The sequence below is a fragment of the Plectropomus leopardus genome, chromosome 17, assembly GCF_026936395.1.
Source record: "Plectropomus leopardus strain MGB_pleo_1.0 chromosome 17, ASM2693639v1, whole genome shotgun sequence".
NCBI lineage: Eukaryota > Metazoa > Chordata > Actinopteri > Perciformes > Serranidae > Plectropomus > Plectropomus leopardus.
The window spans coordinates 4020485-4037725 of NC_142192.1; the positions used below are offsets into that span (position 1 = coordinate 4020485).

Sequence of the window (17241 nt, forward strand, 5' to 3'; positions counted from 1 at the left end):
ACGCACCTAATTTGAATCTTATTTATTGTCAAATATCAACAAACCACTTAACAGACTTTTTCTTTTTATCTATTTTATTGCCCACTGGCAAAAAAGTAAACTTTTGTATAATTGTAAGTTTGAACAGACAGCTAAGCTATCCCTCTCTGACTGACAGCAATAATGTTCTTGTTATAATGAGTGACTCAGTTTTTGCAGCTGAAAAGAAGTTGAAAGAAGAAGCAAAAGTTTATGCTGTCTGATGTTCTTAAGTTTATGGGAGTAAAGCAGGCATTTTATAAGTTTACTGGCAGACTGAACATTTGCAGTTCATTCTAACTAAGCTAGCTTAGTCTCCGGTCTCTACTGGTGGAGCAGGCAGCTGAGCTGAAGGACACAGTGACACCTCGTGGTGGAGGGAAAAGTTACAGGACTGTAAACAGTAGGCAAAGAAAGACTGTTTGGAATAGTGTCATGTTTTTTTTACATCTAACTTGATGTAAAAAGGATTTATTTGGACCAAACCGTAGCTGGTGATTGTTGAAATAGTGAACTTATGAACTAGATTACTAACAAGAGTAACCAAGATGGTTTGGGTGAATTTTATTTTGTTTCTGTCTAATTTGAATGAAGTGTGTTTTGAGTTAACGAGGCATTTTAACCCTGTCAGTCTTCTGTGACCGAGAGAAAGTTTATTTCAAAGGTGTGCAGTTCTATTTCTCTGTTTAATAAGCAAAATAGGTATTAGTTTTCTTAACATTTTGTGGTTTCTATTGTGTATTTATTAGTCTGAAAAGCTGAAATTAAGTAACACACTGGCAGTTGGGGGTGGGAGGATGGGTGGGGTGTTCGTGCCGCACCCTTATCATATCAGGTACACTGAGGTGAAATTTCAGGAAGGTATGAAGTCTGTGTACAACACTTGGGTTCTACTCTTTGGTTTCTACACCTTGAGATATTGATGGACAGTAACACATATCTTGCAATATCAGATGGAGAGGTTGATAACATGTGCTAGTCCTGTCTTGTCAAACTGAAGTGAGAGTCATGAAAACATAACGCACAGGCAGAGATATGAACCTGATAACAAGGCAATGTAAGTTTGAGCAGACAGCTAAGTTCTCCCTCTCTAAATCACACCAATCATGTTCTTGTTATAATGAGTGACTCAGAGTTTCTGCTGCTAAAATGAGTAAAAGTATATGTTGTTGGATGTTTCTTAAGTTTATGGGAGTAAAGCAGGCATTTTAACTGAGTTTAATGATGGACTGAAAATTTCCAGTTCATTCTAACTAAGCCAGCACATTTAGGCTACTCAATGTAAATGAAAGAAACTTAAAAAGGAATACTCTGTGCCTATAGTTTCCATGTCTGCAGTGGCTTTAGATTGTTTTGAGCTATGTAGGCATGGTTTAAGGTCTACAGCTTTGCTACAGGCTTAAATGAAGCAATATTACAGTTCAGGGTGTGCTTTAATGTCAACTGTTGATGCAGTAAGGGCCGAGGTGCTTGACTTTAATATAACTTTAATATAACACTTTAATATAGTGAAAGTGCAGTCAGATCCTAAATCTCAAATCAAAATTTTCTTTTACTTCGCTATAACACGTATCCCTCTGTTTTGATGAGCATATCTGGACGATTGACCAGAATTTAAACCTGGAGTTGATGTATGTAGACCACCAAAAAAATGTTTTCAACATCCCAAAAGCACTGCAGAGCATGAAATAGTCGTCAGAGCGAGAGAGGATGCCACTACCAGTGTGTCTCTTAATAGAGTCTCAGTCAGAGAGCTTATTTGCCCCAAACACAGTGGACTCCTATAAGGTCTGAAGTGATAAATGCGTGCTGCTGAAGAGGAATATTACCTGCCCACATGATGAGCACCACTACAATGATGATGAGTTCTCCAGCCCTCAGCTGAGCAGCCTGCCCAACCTCCTCCATCGTCACCTCGTCTGGAGAGACAAACACACACAAACACACACACAGAGTCAACAAAGTACCACTGAGGACGCTGCGATTCATTGTCCCAGAGAGAAAATGTGAAATTGCCATCACTCTGAGACTCTGCAGGGAAAGATAAAAGAATAAAGCAGGGCTACAGGAGAGCAGAGAGGCTGCCTGGTGTAAATTTTCCACTCTGGTCAGTGTAATTAAAGCTAAGTGAGAGCAGAGGTCTGGAGAGACAGAGAGAGCTGGATCCCAACCCCATCATTCACTGGGTTTCTCTTGCTGACAGGACTCTGGCAGCCACAGCATTACACCAATAACAGGTTAAAGGTTTGAACGCAGTCTGGACTACAACTTCGCACTCTGTTGCCAGCAGCAGGCCACATTTCCCTAACTCCAACTGCTGTTTTACCAGCATAGCACCGTATCATGCTGCATGAATGGCATCAAGACATCACACTTACATAGTTGTCTTTACTTGCATTTTAAGGGTTATGTTTGTACTTGCATTTTAAGGTTTTTTTTGTCTGTACTTGCATTTTAAGGGGTTTAGTTGAAGGAGGTTGGCCTTGAAACTAGAACTCAGTGAATACAGCATTATTTTACTGTAACAGCTTACTGCTGCAGTTTATTGTATTGCCACAGCCAATAAAATTTCAATGCAATAAAATATCCACTTACCTAAAAAAACAGGAAAAAACACAATGAGCAACTTGGCAAGAAATGTTCTGCAAGTTACTTAAAAAAAATCAGAATCAGAAACAAATTAGAACAGACAGGAAATCTGAAATTTAGCTGGGGGCACTATTAGATATGATCAAAAATCAGGAAAAATGTCCATAAAACTATATTCATACAATATATACAAATATATATATATATACACACACACACACACACACACACACACACACACACACATATACATATATATATATACATATACATATATACACACACACACACACACATATATATATATATATACATATACATATATATACACACACACACACACACACACACACACACACACACACACATATGTATATATATACATATATATATATATATATATATATATATATATATATATATATATATATATATATATATACATATATATATATTAAGCCCTTTCTTGGGGTCATTTTCTTGTCCTTCTTTTTAAAAACCTTTTTTTTTGTATTTTTCTACTAATTTCTTGCTAATTTATGGGCCATTTATTGTTAAATTACTTGTTGCCCTTTCCTCATGTTTTTTTTTTTTTAAAGAAATCAAGCTGATTTGCTTAGGTTTCAAAGGGTTAAAGATCTGACTTTTTTTCACACTCAGGAGATATATTTCTTGCAAATTTTTGTCCCAAGATTGTTTAGCATGATCATTTTCTGATTCTAAACATGTTAAATGTGAAAGGGGTTTTAATGCTGATGGTGGGAGAAATACCTAAAGTAATATAAGATAATCCTTTGTTTTTTTATAATCGTTTATCACATATCTTTCATTTGCGCAAGGAAGACAATTGTACTTCCATGTGCTATTGGTGTAAATATTTATTAAACTGAGCTTGGCACCTTGTTTTTTGTTTTTTTTTTTGCTATTTGGCACCTTGTTTTTACTATTTTTACTATTTATATAGTTCTTTTTGCCTTCTCATCTTGTCCACAATTGAAAGTAATGGTATCACATTCCATGTTGTAATCAGCAGTATAATAACTTTTTCAATGAGTAATGAGTAATTGAAGACATTTGTCAAGTAACTTGTCCAACTTGCCCTTGTTTGGCAAACACACGCTTTCAGTTAAAACGGTGACCTTTTACCCCTCAATGCAGAAAGAAAATAATGTGTGTTCAAAAAAAGAAAGCACCTTGGAAAACAGCCAGGTAAAGCAGCTCAGTAAATCATGTTAAACCTTAATTAAAGTCAGATAATCCGGTTAGAGTGTTTACTGTGGCGGATACAATAATCGAAAGTGCTTTAATCAGCTGATAATCGCATTATTATATCACTGCCGACTCGTGTTAAACCTCAGGCTAACAACAAACTCCAATACAGGAGGTCTGCTACTCTGATTAGAGCATGTTCATAATCGGAACTGACTGTAGAACCCAAGCTTCTGCTCTTTGTAAAAGAAAACATAATTTAGCAGGTTAGTCTGGCCTGTCTCTTCCACACAGACCCACATGCTCCCACCACTCCTGAGTAGCGCTGTGTATCGGTACTTAATAAGCCAGTACAAAGTAGTATCATAACAGCTCTGGTATAATGAATTGATACTTGCATTCGATCCTTATTGTACCCACATCGAAAAAAAAAAAACTTGTTTCATTGTTTGGTTTTAGGTGGGGCTATACCTATTTTGAATGTTTTATAAGCCCTGTTAAAGAGCAGTGGTGGTCAAAATTAATGTAATGTAATTTAATGTAATCCCTCCTGGTTTTTCACATTTTTCACATTTTTGGAGTGCCTGGATTTCCTTCCTGTTTATCCTTTTAATTTCTGTTTTCAATGAGTGCCCAGTTTTTGTACTACATTTCATTATTGCCAACAGAACAACCAGTCATCTCCCTCTTTTTCTAAGTTTTATTGTTTTGTTCACAGCAAATCACTGCAAACATTGTTAGATTTAATGTGACATGTGATTGGCCCTCAGCTGCAGCAGCCATATAGTCTGTGGTGTGGAGGAGTCAAGCAGTGTGTATTTAACAGGGTTGGCAGTTCAGCATGCTGAAATGCAACCAACCTTTGTAAATATAGTAATTAAAGTAGGTGCTGTTTGTAACTCTGGAGAAAGATGGTTAATTGTTGAGTCTAATTACCATGCCGTCAAATACAAATGCTTTGGGTTGGTAGTCGGACTGACCCAATAACCTAAAGCATTAACTACCAATGCTTTAGGTTAGTGCTTCAGTTAATGAGAGTATTCATTTGCATACAGCACTTTTACCTAAATGCTTTCTTTCACCCTATGGGGACTTTCTAGCACAGTATGCTGACAGCTTTGCAAACCACTGCTAAAGATAAGATAAAGAGGAATTTGACGGGTTGAGAGAGAGAACAGGCTGCCTTGATGCAAATCTGTGAATCCCCGGACAGCAAAAGACAATGACCTGTCTTTCTTTCCCTATTAGCTAGTACTTTTGCCTTAATTGGCTGGATAGGTTAGGTTTAGGCAAGAATGGGATTGGTTAGGTTTGACTGGTATGTAATCTTTATGTAATATTTCATACCTTCCTGAAACTTCACTAGCGCATATGGCTTATGATGTTAGTGTGTTATGGAAGGCTGATGCAACTTATTACCTTGTTAACTCATCATAAAACACACTTCAAACTCGACAGAAACAAAATAAAATTCACCCAGACCATCTTGCTTACTCTTACTAGTAATCTAGTTTGTAAATCCACTGTCCCAACAATCACCAGCCTCAGGTTGGTTGATACAAATCCTTAATTCACCAAGTTAGATGTCAAAAACATGCAGTTATTCCCCACAGTCTCTCTCTGCCTACTGGCCACCTGCTGTTTACAACGCTCTAACTTCTCCCTCCACCACTAGGTGTTGCGGAGTCTTTGAGCTGAGCTGCCTGTTCCACCAGTAGAGATTGAGCTATGATAGTACTTGCTGTGCACTACATACAATGAGTTAAATAGAAAGAGGGCCGCTTGCATTTATGATGATATTTTTTAAAAAACAAAAAAATACCATTGGGATTTCTAAATCCTCTGGTACACTGTGATACCATTCAAGTTTAATTAGGGTTAGGTAAGAATGTCAGGGTAAGCCAATCAGATTCAGAGTAACGCAGAGTAACGTGGACCATTCCATTCACCATCATAGGATTTGTAAATTTGCTTCTGGACCCCTGGTTGAGACCCACTGGTTTAGAAGAATAAGGCTGCTGCAGCTGTACTGGGAAGAACAAAACAATGTGGTTGTACCGGGAATTTTCCATACAGTGCAGTATGTGAGTACTGGAGGCAGGCTGCTGCTGCACCGCTGTCAGAGATAAATGAAAGGTTGAAACAGTCTCAACAGCAAGGAGTCTGTAATGTTTTACTGCTGTTGGAGATAGATTTACACAACTGCAGGTTCTGCAGCTCCTTGTATAACATAATAGCCAACATCACCTCAACAGTTCCCATCAAATATTTTACTATATTATGAAAACTTCAGTGATTTAAACATTTTTGCAATGTTTGGCTGTTATTGGATAAGAGCTCCAGACAGATATAAAGGGAGATAAACAGACAGAAACACAGACAGGTTGTGTGTTGTGTTGTGTTGCATTGCGCCTGCAGATACTAAACGGTGTCAGGCTGATTAATACCCGCTTAGAAGGGGAGGAGAGCCGTAATGGCTGGGAGATTTAATCAGGACAGCTAATGAATGCTTCCATAAACACACATACACACACACAGTGTGCACACAGGGATCTTCCATCAACGTCGGAGCAAACAAAACGAGTCAGCCCCTCAACATCAAGACAAATTGTTCTGCTAAACAGCAACGTCACATGACCTCACATACACTGCAAATTATAGCTATGGTAACAAATATTTCTGTCTGGTATCGACTCTTGAAATCATATTGTTCTTGGCACAATCAAAGACAGCAGCCACATGAGAAATGTTTTATTTTTGCCTCTAGTAAATTATTTGTTTCAAGAATTAGTCAGATGGTAGACACTAAAGTTTTATGTTCTGCTTACACATTGTTCCACAGTTGTGTTGGCTATAACAATTAGCAGCTGACCGGTCACTTAACCCAGAAAAACAACTATCCAATCATAGTAAAGCAACCGTTAAAGACACTGCAGGCCTGGAAAGCTTTAGATTTCTCTTCACGCTGAAGCAGCATGCATGAGGCTATAGGAAGAGATTGGAGGGTTAAAGATGATTTCTTAACTTAAACTTAACTTGACTCATGAATGGCTTGATCAGCAGTCTATGTGTAGAAGTCATATGGAAGAATTAAATCCACTTATTATGAAAAACAAAATATTTGTTTAAAGGGAGATATTCACACATCCAAATATCTCAGATGCAGGTGCGTTGAAAAGTATCACTTGAGAGACATCAGAGATTCCAGACTGGTCCTGCTCAGCATAAAAATTCATTGGTTGCACTTAAAGTTACAATCCCTATGGACCTTCATCAAGTGTACCTGAGTCTTAACAATGGTCGACAGTGGGCTCATGGGCAAAGACATGCAGAAGGCCCTACTTTCCTATCATAGGAGCAAAACATGCAGACTTATATATATTATATATATATTATAGTGCTCGTCCCATGCAGTTTTGGGCAAAAATCATACCGTTTTTTGAATGCAATATAAATGTGATTTCACCCGTTGTATTTAAATATTTCTGCATATTGGGGTCCCTAAACAGTCTTGAAATTGCTCTCCCGTAGAACCTGAGCGCACAGATGCAGCTAATCAGACTAATGTCAGTGGGCAACTGCATCATTAAAGATGGCAAAACACTCTTTACAAGCATGAATCTCCACAGACCTGTGGATGAAACTACATCAAGGACATTAACTACAGCGCTGCTAAACTGGTGCGAACTGACTGCAGACCAGCCAACATCAGTCAACATATGCTGTCATTCAATCCCCACTACAATCTAGTAAGACCTGCATTCCCTGGTTAATATGGACTAAAAAACTATTTTGAAATGCTAAAAAAACACGGAATTGTAAACATGCGATAAAAAATGCAATTAATCCTGACTTGACTATTTAAGTCAACAATTAATCGTGATTTTAAAAAGTAATCATTTGACCGCCCTAGTTGTTTTGCATCTCTTTTTTAAACATCCTGCTCTTGTTTTCTGCCTCTTTCTAGTAATTTTGTATCCCTTTGTGATTGTTTTGCTTTTTGGATGCCCTGTTATTGTGTCTCTTAGCAGCTTTTTTGAGTCTGCTCCCTGTTGGTATATGCCTCTTGGTGACATTTTGTAGTTAAGGACCAAAAGGGGACCATGAGGCTTTGGGCCCCTGGTCTGTGTGGGTTAGGTCGCTTCATTAATCTATCATGTTTATAGCCTAACATTAGCTTTTTACTTGTGGCGATTGCATTTACGCTTCAGAAATCCTAAAAGTGGTGGTTACTTGTGAGGATTATCTTCCTGAACAAAATATGTTAGTATCATAAACCTTAACCCATAAACAGAGCTTATTTTCTGCAGTAATATCCTATAAGCTTTTTGACGAGGGAACCAGGGGGACGCTAACTCCTGTGTCCGCCTACAGAAAAACTCCCTGCAACACTCTATACCAGAATGATAATGCGTGTTTCCAGACCATTCTCTAGCACTGACACGTCACTGTGGAGATAGATTATAGATTTGTCTACATGAGACTAAAAGAGACAAAATGACTTGTCCATGTGTTAACAGTCCCCCCACCCCCACCCTCGACAGGCCCCCACACAGGGGTGCCTCTATGGAATACACTGCCCTAATGTCCCCTGTTTTCTTATCACCTTGCTGCTGATGAGCCTTTAGCATTTTTCTGTGTCCCTCTGAAGCTGCTGCTCTCGGCGCTGTAACTGGGTCGGACGCGATAAAATTGGAAGTACTGCAAGCCGCTCCAGATAACAGCAGCCTCTGCATTGAGGAATTAGAACAATATATTGTATGGGAGGTGGGGTGGGGGCTCTCACAAAGACAGCAATTTCTGCTTTTTATTTGTAATAAATTGTCAAATAACCGTATTCTTTGCCGTGATGAAGTATAAAAAACATGAATAAAACAGTTCTGAGCTGTAACTGCCTCTAGCTAAAAGCTGCTATTAAAATCTGTGTATGCCTGTACCTGTATGTGTAGGTGTGAATGTGTGTGTGTAAATTTGTGTGTGTCAATGAGGAAAAACTGGGAAGCAGAATGTTTGTTTACTCTGAGTGCTCCTGTGTTAATGCATGATTGCTGCTGTTTCTGTGTGCTTTTCAATACAAATGTTTTTGTGCTACTGCATGTATTGAATTGTAATCATCTTCCTGCCTGTGCCTGTTTGTAACATGTGCAGTGTAGGAATGAAGGCTCACACTGGCTAGTCAGGTTATTTTTCATTTTTAGGGTTTAACCATTTCCACCAAAAATGCATGCATTTTTTGCAAAGACGTTTATCACTTTAAGGGTTTTTGCACAGATTTCATGTCCCTATGGAACAGAGTCTCTCTTGCAACAATGACGGCTTAGGAAAAGCCTCCAATAAAGTGAAGATAGAATTTGGGGACAACTGAGCAGCTTATTAAGTGCCAGTGTTCCTCACAGAAACAAAACAAAACAAACCAATGACTTTTTGTGCTATAAATTGTGTTTTAAAATCCATTTTACGCCTAGATGTGTGTAGATTTTGAGTAAATCATTTTAATGATCAAAGAGAAACACGGCCACGTGGTTGTTTGCCTCCACACATCAGTGAAGTTGCATTCACAGTTTACATCCATGTCTGTGAAAACATGGATGCTTCATGTACAACCTCCCTCCATAAGCACAGACTATCTACACAATCAGCACAGTTATAAGGTGGACACCCAAAATTAGTGTCACCAATCCAGTATCTGACCAAACGTCCTGCAGAACATTATTATGTTACAGTTGGCCTTTATAATAAATAATAACTTTATTTATAAAGCACCTTTAAAAACAGAGTTTACGATGTGCTTTGACAAACAAGGCAAAGAAGAAGTGAAAGGAGTTTCACGCATAAGTAACATGACAAAAAAGCATATAAAGTAATACCAAACTAAAGCCAGACAAACGAGAGAAACAATTACAAAACAGAAATAACAACAGCAACCCATCCCGGTATGAATTAATGCTGTTTGAAGAGTGTAAACACAGAATTAATAGTACTTATAATAGACTTATACATTGCCAGGGCAGAATAAAAATAAATGAAATAAATGATAAAAATAAATAGATAAATAAATTAAATAAATTAATTAAATAAATAAATAAATAAATAAATAGATGCATTAAATAAACCAATTTAAAAAGAATTAAGTTAAGATAAAACAGAATTAAGATAACATTAAAATAGATGACATCACATAAAAGCAATTCTATAAAAATGTGTTTTAAGAAGTGATTTAAAAGAAGTCCCTGAATCTGCAAATGTTATCTCCTCGGGCAGGTTGTTCCAAAGCCAAGGGGCCCTGATGGCAAAAGCATGGTCACCCTTAGTTTTAAGCCTCGACTTTGTAATGACCAGAAGGGCCCAACCCAAGGATCTAAGGCTGCAAACTGGCTCATAAGGATACATAAATTGGTGCCAGGCCCAAATGAGCTTTAAAAACAATCAGTAAAATCTTAAAATCAATTCTAAAACATACAGGAAGCCATTGGAGGGAAGCAAGGATTGAAGTGATATGATGTCGTCTGTTAAAACCTGTGAGAAGCCTAGCTGCTGCATTCTGAACTAGTTGGAGGCGGAAGAGTGATTTGTGATTAATACCTGAGAAAAGGGAGTTACAATAATCAAGTCTGGAAAAGATGAATGTATGAATAACTTTTTCTAAGTTTGACTGTGAAAGTGGTGGTTTGATTCTGGAGCTCAATCGTAACTGGAGGAAGCAGGACTGAACAATGTTTCTGACATGTGGCTGAAAGGTCAGGTGTGAGTCAAATGTTACTCCGAGGTTTCTGGTGGTGGGCTTCAGATTTGTGGAAAGGGGACCAAGGGCATTTATAATGTGGTTGGAAGGGTTTGGGGGTGAGAACAATATGACTTCTGTCTTTCATTATTGAGTTGCAGGTTTGAGCCATTCAACAGTTGACATTGTTGAGGCAGTCTAAGACAGCAGGTAGGCTTCTTGGGTCATCGGGTCTCAGCAGGAGGTATATCTGTGTGTCGTCTGCGTAGCAATGAAAGGAAACATTGTGATTCTGGATTATTTTGCCAAGTGGGAGCATGTAAAATTTTGGGCCTAAAATCGAACCTTGCGGCACACCACAGGTAATGTGAGGAGAAGAGGAGGAGTGATTACCTATAGTGTCCAAGTAGGTTCTTGCTAAAAGATAAGAGTAAATCCAACCAAGTGCAGTATCTTTAATGCCAACCCAACTTTCTGGACGATTGATTAAAATACTGTGGTCTACCGTGTCGAAAGCTGCACTTAGATCTAAAAGAATTAAAATTGAGCCCTCCCCTATCATTTGTAACCTTGAGGAGGGCAGTTTCAGTGCTATGTAGAGCTCTAAAACCAGATGGAAACCTCTCAAATATGTTGTTGTGACACATAAAAGCTAAAAGCTGGGTAGAAACTACTTTTTCTAAAACTTTTGATGAAAACAGGAGTTCAGAAATTGGCCTAAAATTGCTAAAAACAGAGGGATCAAAGCTGGGTTTATGAGAGGTTGGACCACTGCATGCCTAAAAGAAGAAAGGAAAATGCCCTTCACTAGGGAACTATTAATAATCGATAAAATACTGGGCCTGTCTGTGTTAAAAACCTCTTTAAGAAACTTAGTGGGAATAAAATCAAGGCTGCACGTGATTGATTTCATTTGGGAAATGATTTTGGATAAAATGGATAAAGAAACTAGTCTACAATTGTTAAAAGTATTAAAAACGTCCCTATTGGCATGTAAAATACGGTATGGGGGGTTGATTTGTTGCGTTATATCCAAAGCCCTGCTATTAAAAAACTTTCCGAAGAGGCATTCGGGGGGGTGACTGTTTCAATTACTTTAAATAAAATTCTGAGGTTGGAATGATTTGATAAAATTAAGTCAGAAAAGAATGAGGCTCTTGCATCTTTAACAGCCTTTTGATATTTTTTCATTGGATCTTTCAAGATATCATAAAATACAGTTAGACCTGTCTTTTTCCATTTTATCACCATTTTCCTAGAGTATCTCTTTAATTTTTGTGTGAATTCATTTAACCATGGTTGGGGAGTGGTATTTTTTTTTTCAAATTTATTTATATGGTGCAACAGCAACAGTCTGACGGGTGTGGTTAGAAAAGGAGACCACCTCCTCTGTGTTAAAAGCAGTTAAAGAGTCAGCACTAAAAATATCAAAAAATTTGTTAGCAGACATAGAGTTCAAAATACGACAGTGTATGGGTGAAGTAGGATTAAAATGACACTGGGTTAAAACCAAACTGAATAAAACCGCCTTGTGATCTGACACACAGATATCCTTAGTCATGAAATTGTTGGGGCTGAGACCAGTGTATAGAACTAGGACAAGGGTGTGACCTTTAGAATGAGTTGGTTCATGTATAGCTGAGTAAAATTAAGATTCCAGAATATCTATAAAATCAGTGACAAAGATCTGAGAAGGACAGCAGACATGTATGTTAAAATCACCTAAAATAAGAATTTTATCGTGCTTTGATAAAAAATAGGATAAAAAGTCAGCAAACTCTTGAATAAAAATACCATTTGCCCTGGGTGGTCGGTATATTATTCGAATTAAAATAGGGTCTTTAGAATTTATTATAAAACCAAGGTGTTTAAAAGACGTACAAGAACTCTGAAAAACTGGGGTGCATTTAAAAACGATGATTAAAAAGTCTAATTTATTAAAATTAATGTAATCATGACAAATAAAAGATTTATTGTTTAGGAACCTAATATTAAGAAGGGCAAAACTTACAGGGCTAGACAGAATGAGGAACAGGGGATGAAAGTTGTCGCAGACTTGGATTAGATTATTATGATTGACACCTGAGGGACGAGCTATTGAGCGAGTAAGAGTGGATTTACAGAGGGAGATGATGGTGGTTAAAGACGTTGGTGGACCAGATCTGTGTGGGACAGAAAGATGGGGTGCAGAGAGAATGGGAGGTGGTGGTGCTTCAACATCGCTGGGTTGATGAGAGTGTGGTCTGGTGTAGAATGACTAAGAGAGTCCTGCAGGGGGTGCTCTTGAAGGAACCAGAATAAAGAGATTGTTGTATAGAGGAGGAGGGCTGAACCGGGGTGTGTCCATGGGTGTGTGATTGATGGGTGAACAGTCATTCACATGGGATGAGTTGAACTGCAGATTCGCTGACAGCATCTAACTGCCGCGGTTGTTGGAGAGTATACCATCACTTTGAAAGAATGAGGGGCAATCCCAGAACAGGTCAAAATTATCAATAAAATACATGTTGTGCGATCTGGAGATATAAGAGAGCCATGCATTAAGATATATCAATCTGCTAAAACGTTCTGCACCGCAACCGAAGGTCGGGATGGGGCCAGATTAAAAATGGTTTTCCCACAGTTTTTAAAACATCAAGAGAAGGTTAAAATGTTTGTGTTTGGTGTGCTCAGACTCCTGGCGCGCTGTGTCATTTGTCCCCACATGGACAATGATTCTAAGAACGGAGGCTGGGAGAGTGGGCAGTAAGTGAGTTTATCCAGGATGGTGGGGACAGTGGCACTGGGGAAACAGTGAGTGATAGTGATGATGTTTCCTGGTTTCCTGTTTTCCTCATCGATGATCAGTGTGGTGGTGGTGGTGGGGGGGGTTGCTGGATGGGACAGCAAGTGGTCCGCAGCCCTCGCGTGCGAAGATGGTGGTTGTGGCTGGAGGGTCTGTGCAGATGTGCTCCATCGGCGAGGGGGCTCCTGCAGGATTCAACAACAGTTCCTCCTCAAGGTTGAATTGCGTCTAGCACTGACCTCAGGTGAGGGAGACACGGCAGTGACGGGAGGAGCCACAGAAGCCAGGGCTGCTGGGACATCACTCCAGGGCTTCATCTACCAGAGATGTGAAGCGGTTGGAGAGGTAAAGGCCATGGTGCACCACTTCGGTCCAGGACACAGACAGCTTTGATGTGGAGCTGCGAGCCGGGGCCGAGAGCCGAGCTGTCTTGCTGCTCTCCGGCGCTGGTAGTGAGGCAATCATGCCATACGGCATTGGTGGTGGCGGTGCCCGGTGCCCAGTGCCTGGGCACCAAGATCCTGTGCAGGAGGATAGCCACTCTCCTCGTCGGCTGGGTTCTCCAGTGCAGTGACGGCGTGCAAAGACGCCAGCCAGGGAAGTGTGGACGCAGAAGCGGACACCATCGGTGACACTGGGGACGGAGGCGATAGGGCAACGGGGACAGCCTGACAGAAGGAGCGAGTGTAGGTGCTTTGACTGAGCTACAGTGACAGAGACAAAGCTTTTAATCAGCTGATCCTTTTTTCAGGGCTCTATCTTCAGGCGCTGGATGTCTACTGTTAACTGTGAATATTTCACGGTACAGTCACAGTCCATACACACCAACATTATGGCTGATGTTAGCCGGGAAGTAGCTCATAAAACAGCCTGATCTTAAAACAACAAGTTTAAAGAATCCAGTGAACGATAAAAGAGCAATGTTACAACAAGTTTGCCGGGAAGTGTAGAATGGCACTCAGCGGCCTGTCCTTTCGCTCTTCCGTGAATTCACCAGCAGATGAAAAGTCCTTAGAATCAGTTAAAATCCACGTCTGAATCCATTTCCCAGTAAAAAGAAGTGGCTAAAACAGTCGATATCACTGCGAGTTTTAGAGAGATATTGCCGAAGGCTCGATAAAAACTGGGTATAAAGTCAAATCTTGAGACAGCCTCTGACAGGTAGAAACAAACGCTGACGCATGCGCAATTGTGAACAGTCAAAGGACTGATTGGGAGACCTTTGACCTCTTGTATGTAAAATGTCAGACTTCATCATAATATCCTATTAAACATTTGTGTGAAATTTGAGCGTATGAATTCTCAAATTATGGCCAAAAACATGTTGTATGAAGTCTCCGTGACCTTGACCAATAACCCTAGACCACGAGATTCTAATCAGTTCATTCTTGAGTCCAACTGGATGTTTGTGCCAAATTTGAGGAAATCCTCTCAAGGTTAACTTCAGATATTGCATTCACTAGAATGACCTTGACCTTTAAACACCAAATTCTAATCAGCTCATTATTTAGTCCAAGTGAATGTTTGTGTCAGTTTTGAAGGAATTTTCTCAAGGTGTTCTTGAGATGAATGCAAGGTCACAGTTACCTTGACCATCATAATCTAATCAGTTCATCTTTGAGTCCACTCAGATGTTTCTGCCAAATTTGAAAACATTTCCTCAAGGTATTAGATATCGCATTCACAAGAATGAGACAGACAAGGTCACACTGACCTTGACCTTTGACCTATGACCACCAATATCTAATTTGTTCATCCTTGAGTCCAGGTGGACATTTGTGATAAATTTGAAGAAATTCCCTCAAGGTGTTGTTGATTTATTGCTTTTACAAGAATGAGCTTGACAGGCGGATGTAAGGATTTACAGACGGAAAACAAAATGCCTTTGCCCTCAGCTATTGTCAGCACTGTGACATGAAAACACAGATACATACCCTGATAACCAAGTCAAAATGGAAAATAATGTGTCATCATTCCTCACCTGGGCTCTTGGATGCCATTTTCTCCGACTCTTTGGGCGTTCTGAAGAGGACTGGCTCGCTGGGTGGGCTGCTTCCTCCCATGCTGATGCTCTGAACGTGAACAATGTACTCCGTGTCCTCATCCAGATCCCACAATGCACAGGAGCGCGTGGTGGTGTTGACTTCCTGGATGAACCTCAGCATGCGTACATCCTTTTTCTGCAGAAAGGCGAGGAACAGAAGGGCAGAGGGAGAGAAATCAGGGGCAGAAGACTCGATGTAATGTGATACCTTATTGATCCCTGCAGGAAAAGTCTCTTTGCTTTGGCACCACCTCAGCAGAGGAGTCACAGGTCAGGGTTAAACTGATGCATCAGACCACCTTGTGATACTTAGTAACCACAGATTACCTCAGGTTTGATTATAAATGATTCAGAAGTTTTTCTGACATGCAAGGAACAGAATTCTGGGAGAACCAACTAATACCCTTGATTTCTTTGACATAAAAAATATATTATTGGCACAAAGCAATATCTGCAATCCAAAACCCTGGATCCCTTTAAATAGCAGGTTCAGCTTCACCTTACTCCTTCAAGACAACATAAAAAAAACACTCTTCCTTCAATGCATGTTGTATCGAATGCAAATTTCTAGTGGCAAAGTCAGATTTTCCCACTGACTATCCCTCTTAAGAAAATTCAGTGAGCTGCCCTCTGGTTAGGGCTGATATGTTGCAAATGCAAACACGTCTCTCTTGGTTAACAGTTGGGAAAAAGCAGAAATAAAGCCTCCAGGGGTTTGTCCTGCAATGTAATTAAGCTTAAAGAAACACAGTGCTTCTCTGGCCATGTACGCTCGACTTGAAATGTACATTATTATCCAGCTAGGACTGCTTGCTCAGGTCAATTGGTTCCTGCTAGATCAAGAGTAAATCTCCTTAGGGGATTTTTAATTTACCGGGCAATTAAAGAAGAGAATTTCTTAACCTTTCTTAACTGCATGGAGACAAAGTGTATATTTGAAAAGGATCTGAAAGTGTGTGTACATATATTTGGCTGCAAATATTTTACTTATCAAAACTTGAATTTCATGTGTCCTTTCCTCTTTGTGGAATAAGAGCATAGGGCCAACCCCCTACCCCTAATTTGATGGGGCATTCTTGGTAGGGATGGGCATTTTAAGTGACTTCCTTATTCAAGTACTACCTAATTATTATAGAATACTTACTTACTACAAAAAAGCCCAACAACTACATGAATGTAAATCTGCTGACAACAGAAAAAAAGTGAAATTTGAAATTAATTTATTGTCTTGAACAACCAGGTTTCAATTTACAAATTAAACCATAAATTCAAAGTTAACAGGAAAATCTAGGGAACTTTTGTTGCTGCCGTAACATTGGTTAGATGCAGCGCTGAAGGACTGTCTTCTAAGCCGCTCTCCTACCAGTCAGTTCAACATTTGCCCGGTTACTCAAGCTAACAGAACAGCTGCTGCAAACATCCTACAGAGCCGAACACTCCCAAAAAAGTCACATTGACACAGAAACAGGTCCACTCTGTCGTTAAGCCTGATAGGACATATTAGGTAACATTAGCCGTGTGTTGCTTAGACTTAGCCCTGTCACTGTGTGTGCAGATGGATTCTCACCGGTGTGGATCTTACACACTCTGCAGCAGTATACTCAGAGTAAACAGAGAGAGGGCGGCAGCAGGGCAAAGAAGCACTAGGTGAAGCAAAAAACTGTGCGCAACTCTACAATTAAATACGGTTTGGGAACCCCAGTACCCTTAACGCTTTGGGGAATGTAAGCAGAAATATAATGTTGCCATGGACTCAGTGCGTTATATTCTTCTTATACTTAAGCCCTGATTCTTCAGTCAATATATGTATACATTTTGGAGCATAGGCAGAACTCTAAGCATGTTGAATTAACTATTGCCAGATCCTCTTTGCAG

General features: G+C 39.6%; 1 protein-coding gene across 1 annotated transcript in view; it reads right to left on the reverse strand.

Annotated features, from left to right (window-relative positions):
• The window catches only part of fndc5b (fibronectin type III domain containing 5b), a 41236-nt gene that overhangs the window by 12643 nt on the left and 11352 nt on the right, over window positions 1-17241 (reverse strand). The window contains exons 3-4 of the mRNA XM_042506637.2: window positions 15304-15502; window positions 1848-1937 (exon numbers count right to left, since the gene is read on the reverse strand). Of these exons, the coding sequence (XP_042362571.1) occupies window positions 1848-1937; window positions 15304-15502 (289 nt within the window). The remainder of the gene's footprint in view (window positions 1-1847; window positions 1938-15303; window positions 15503-17241) is intronic.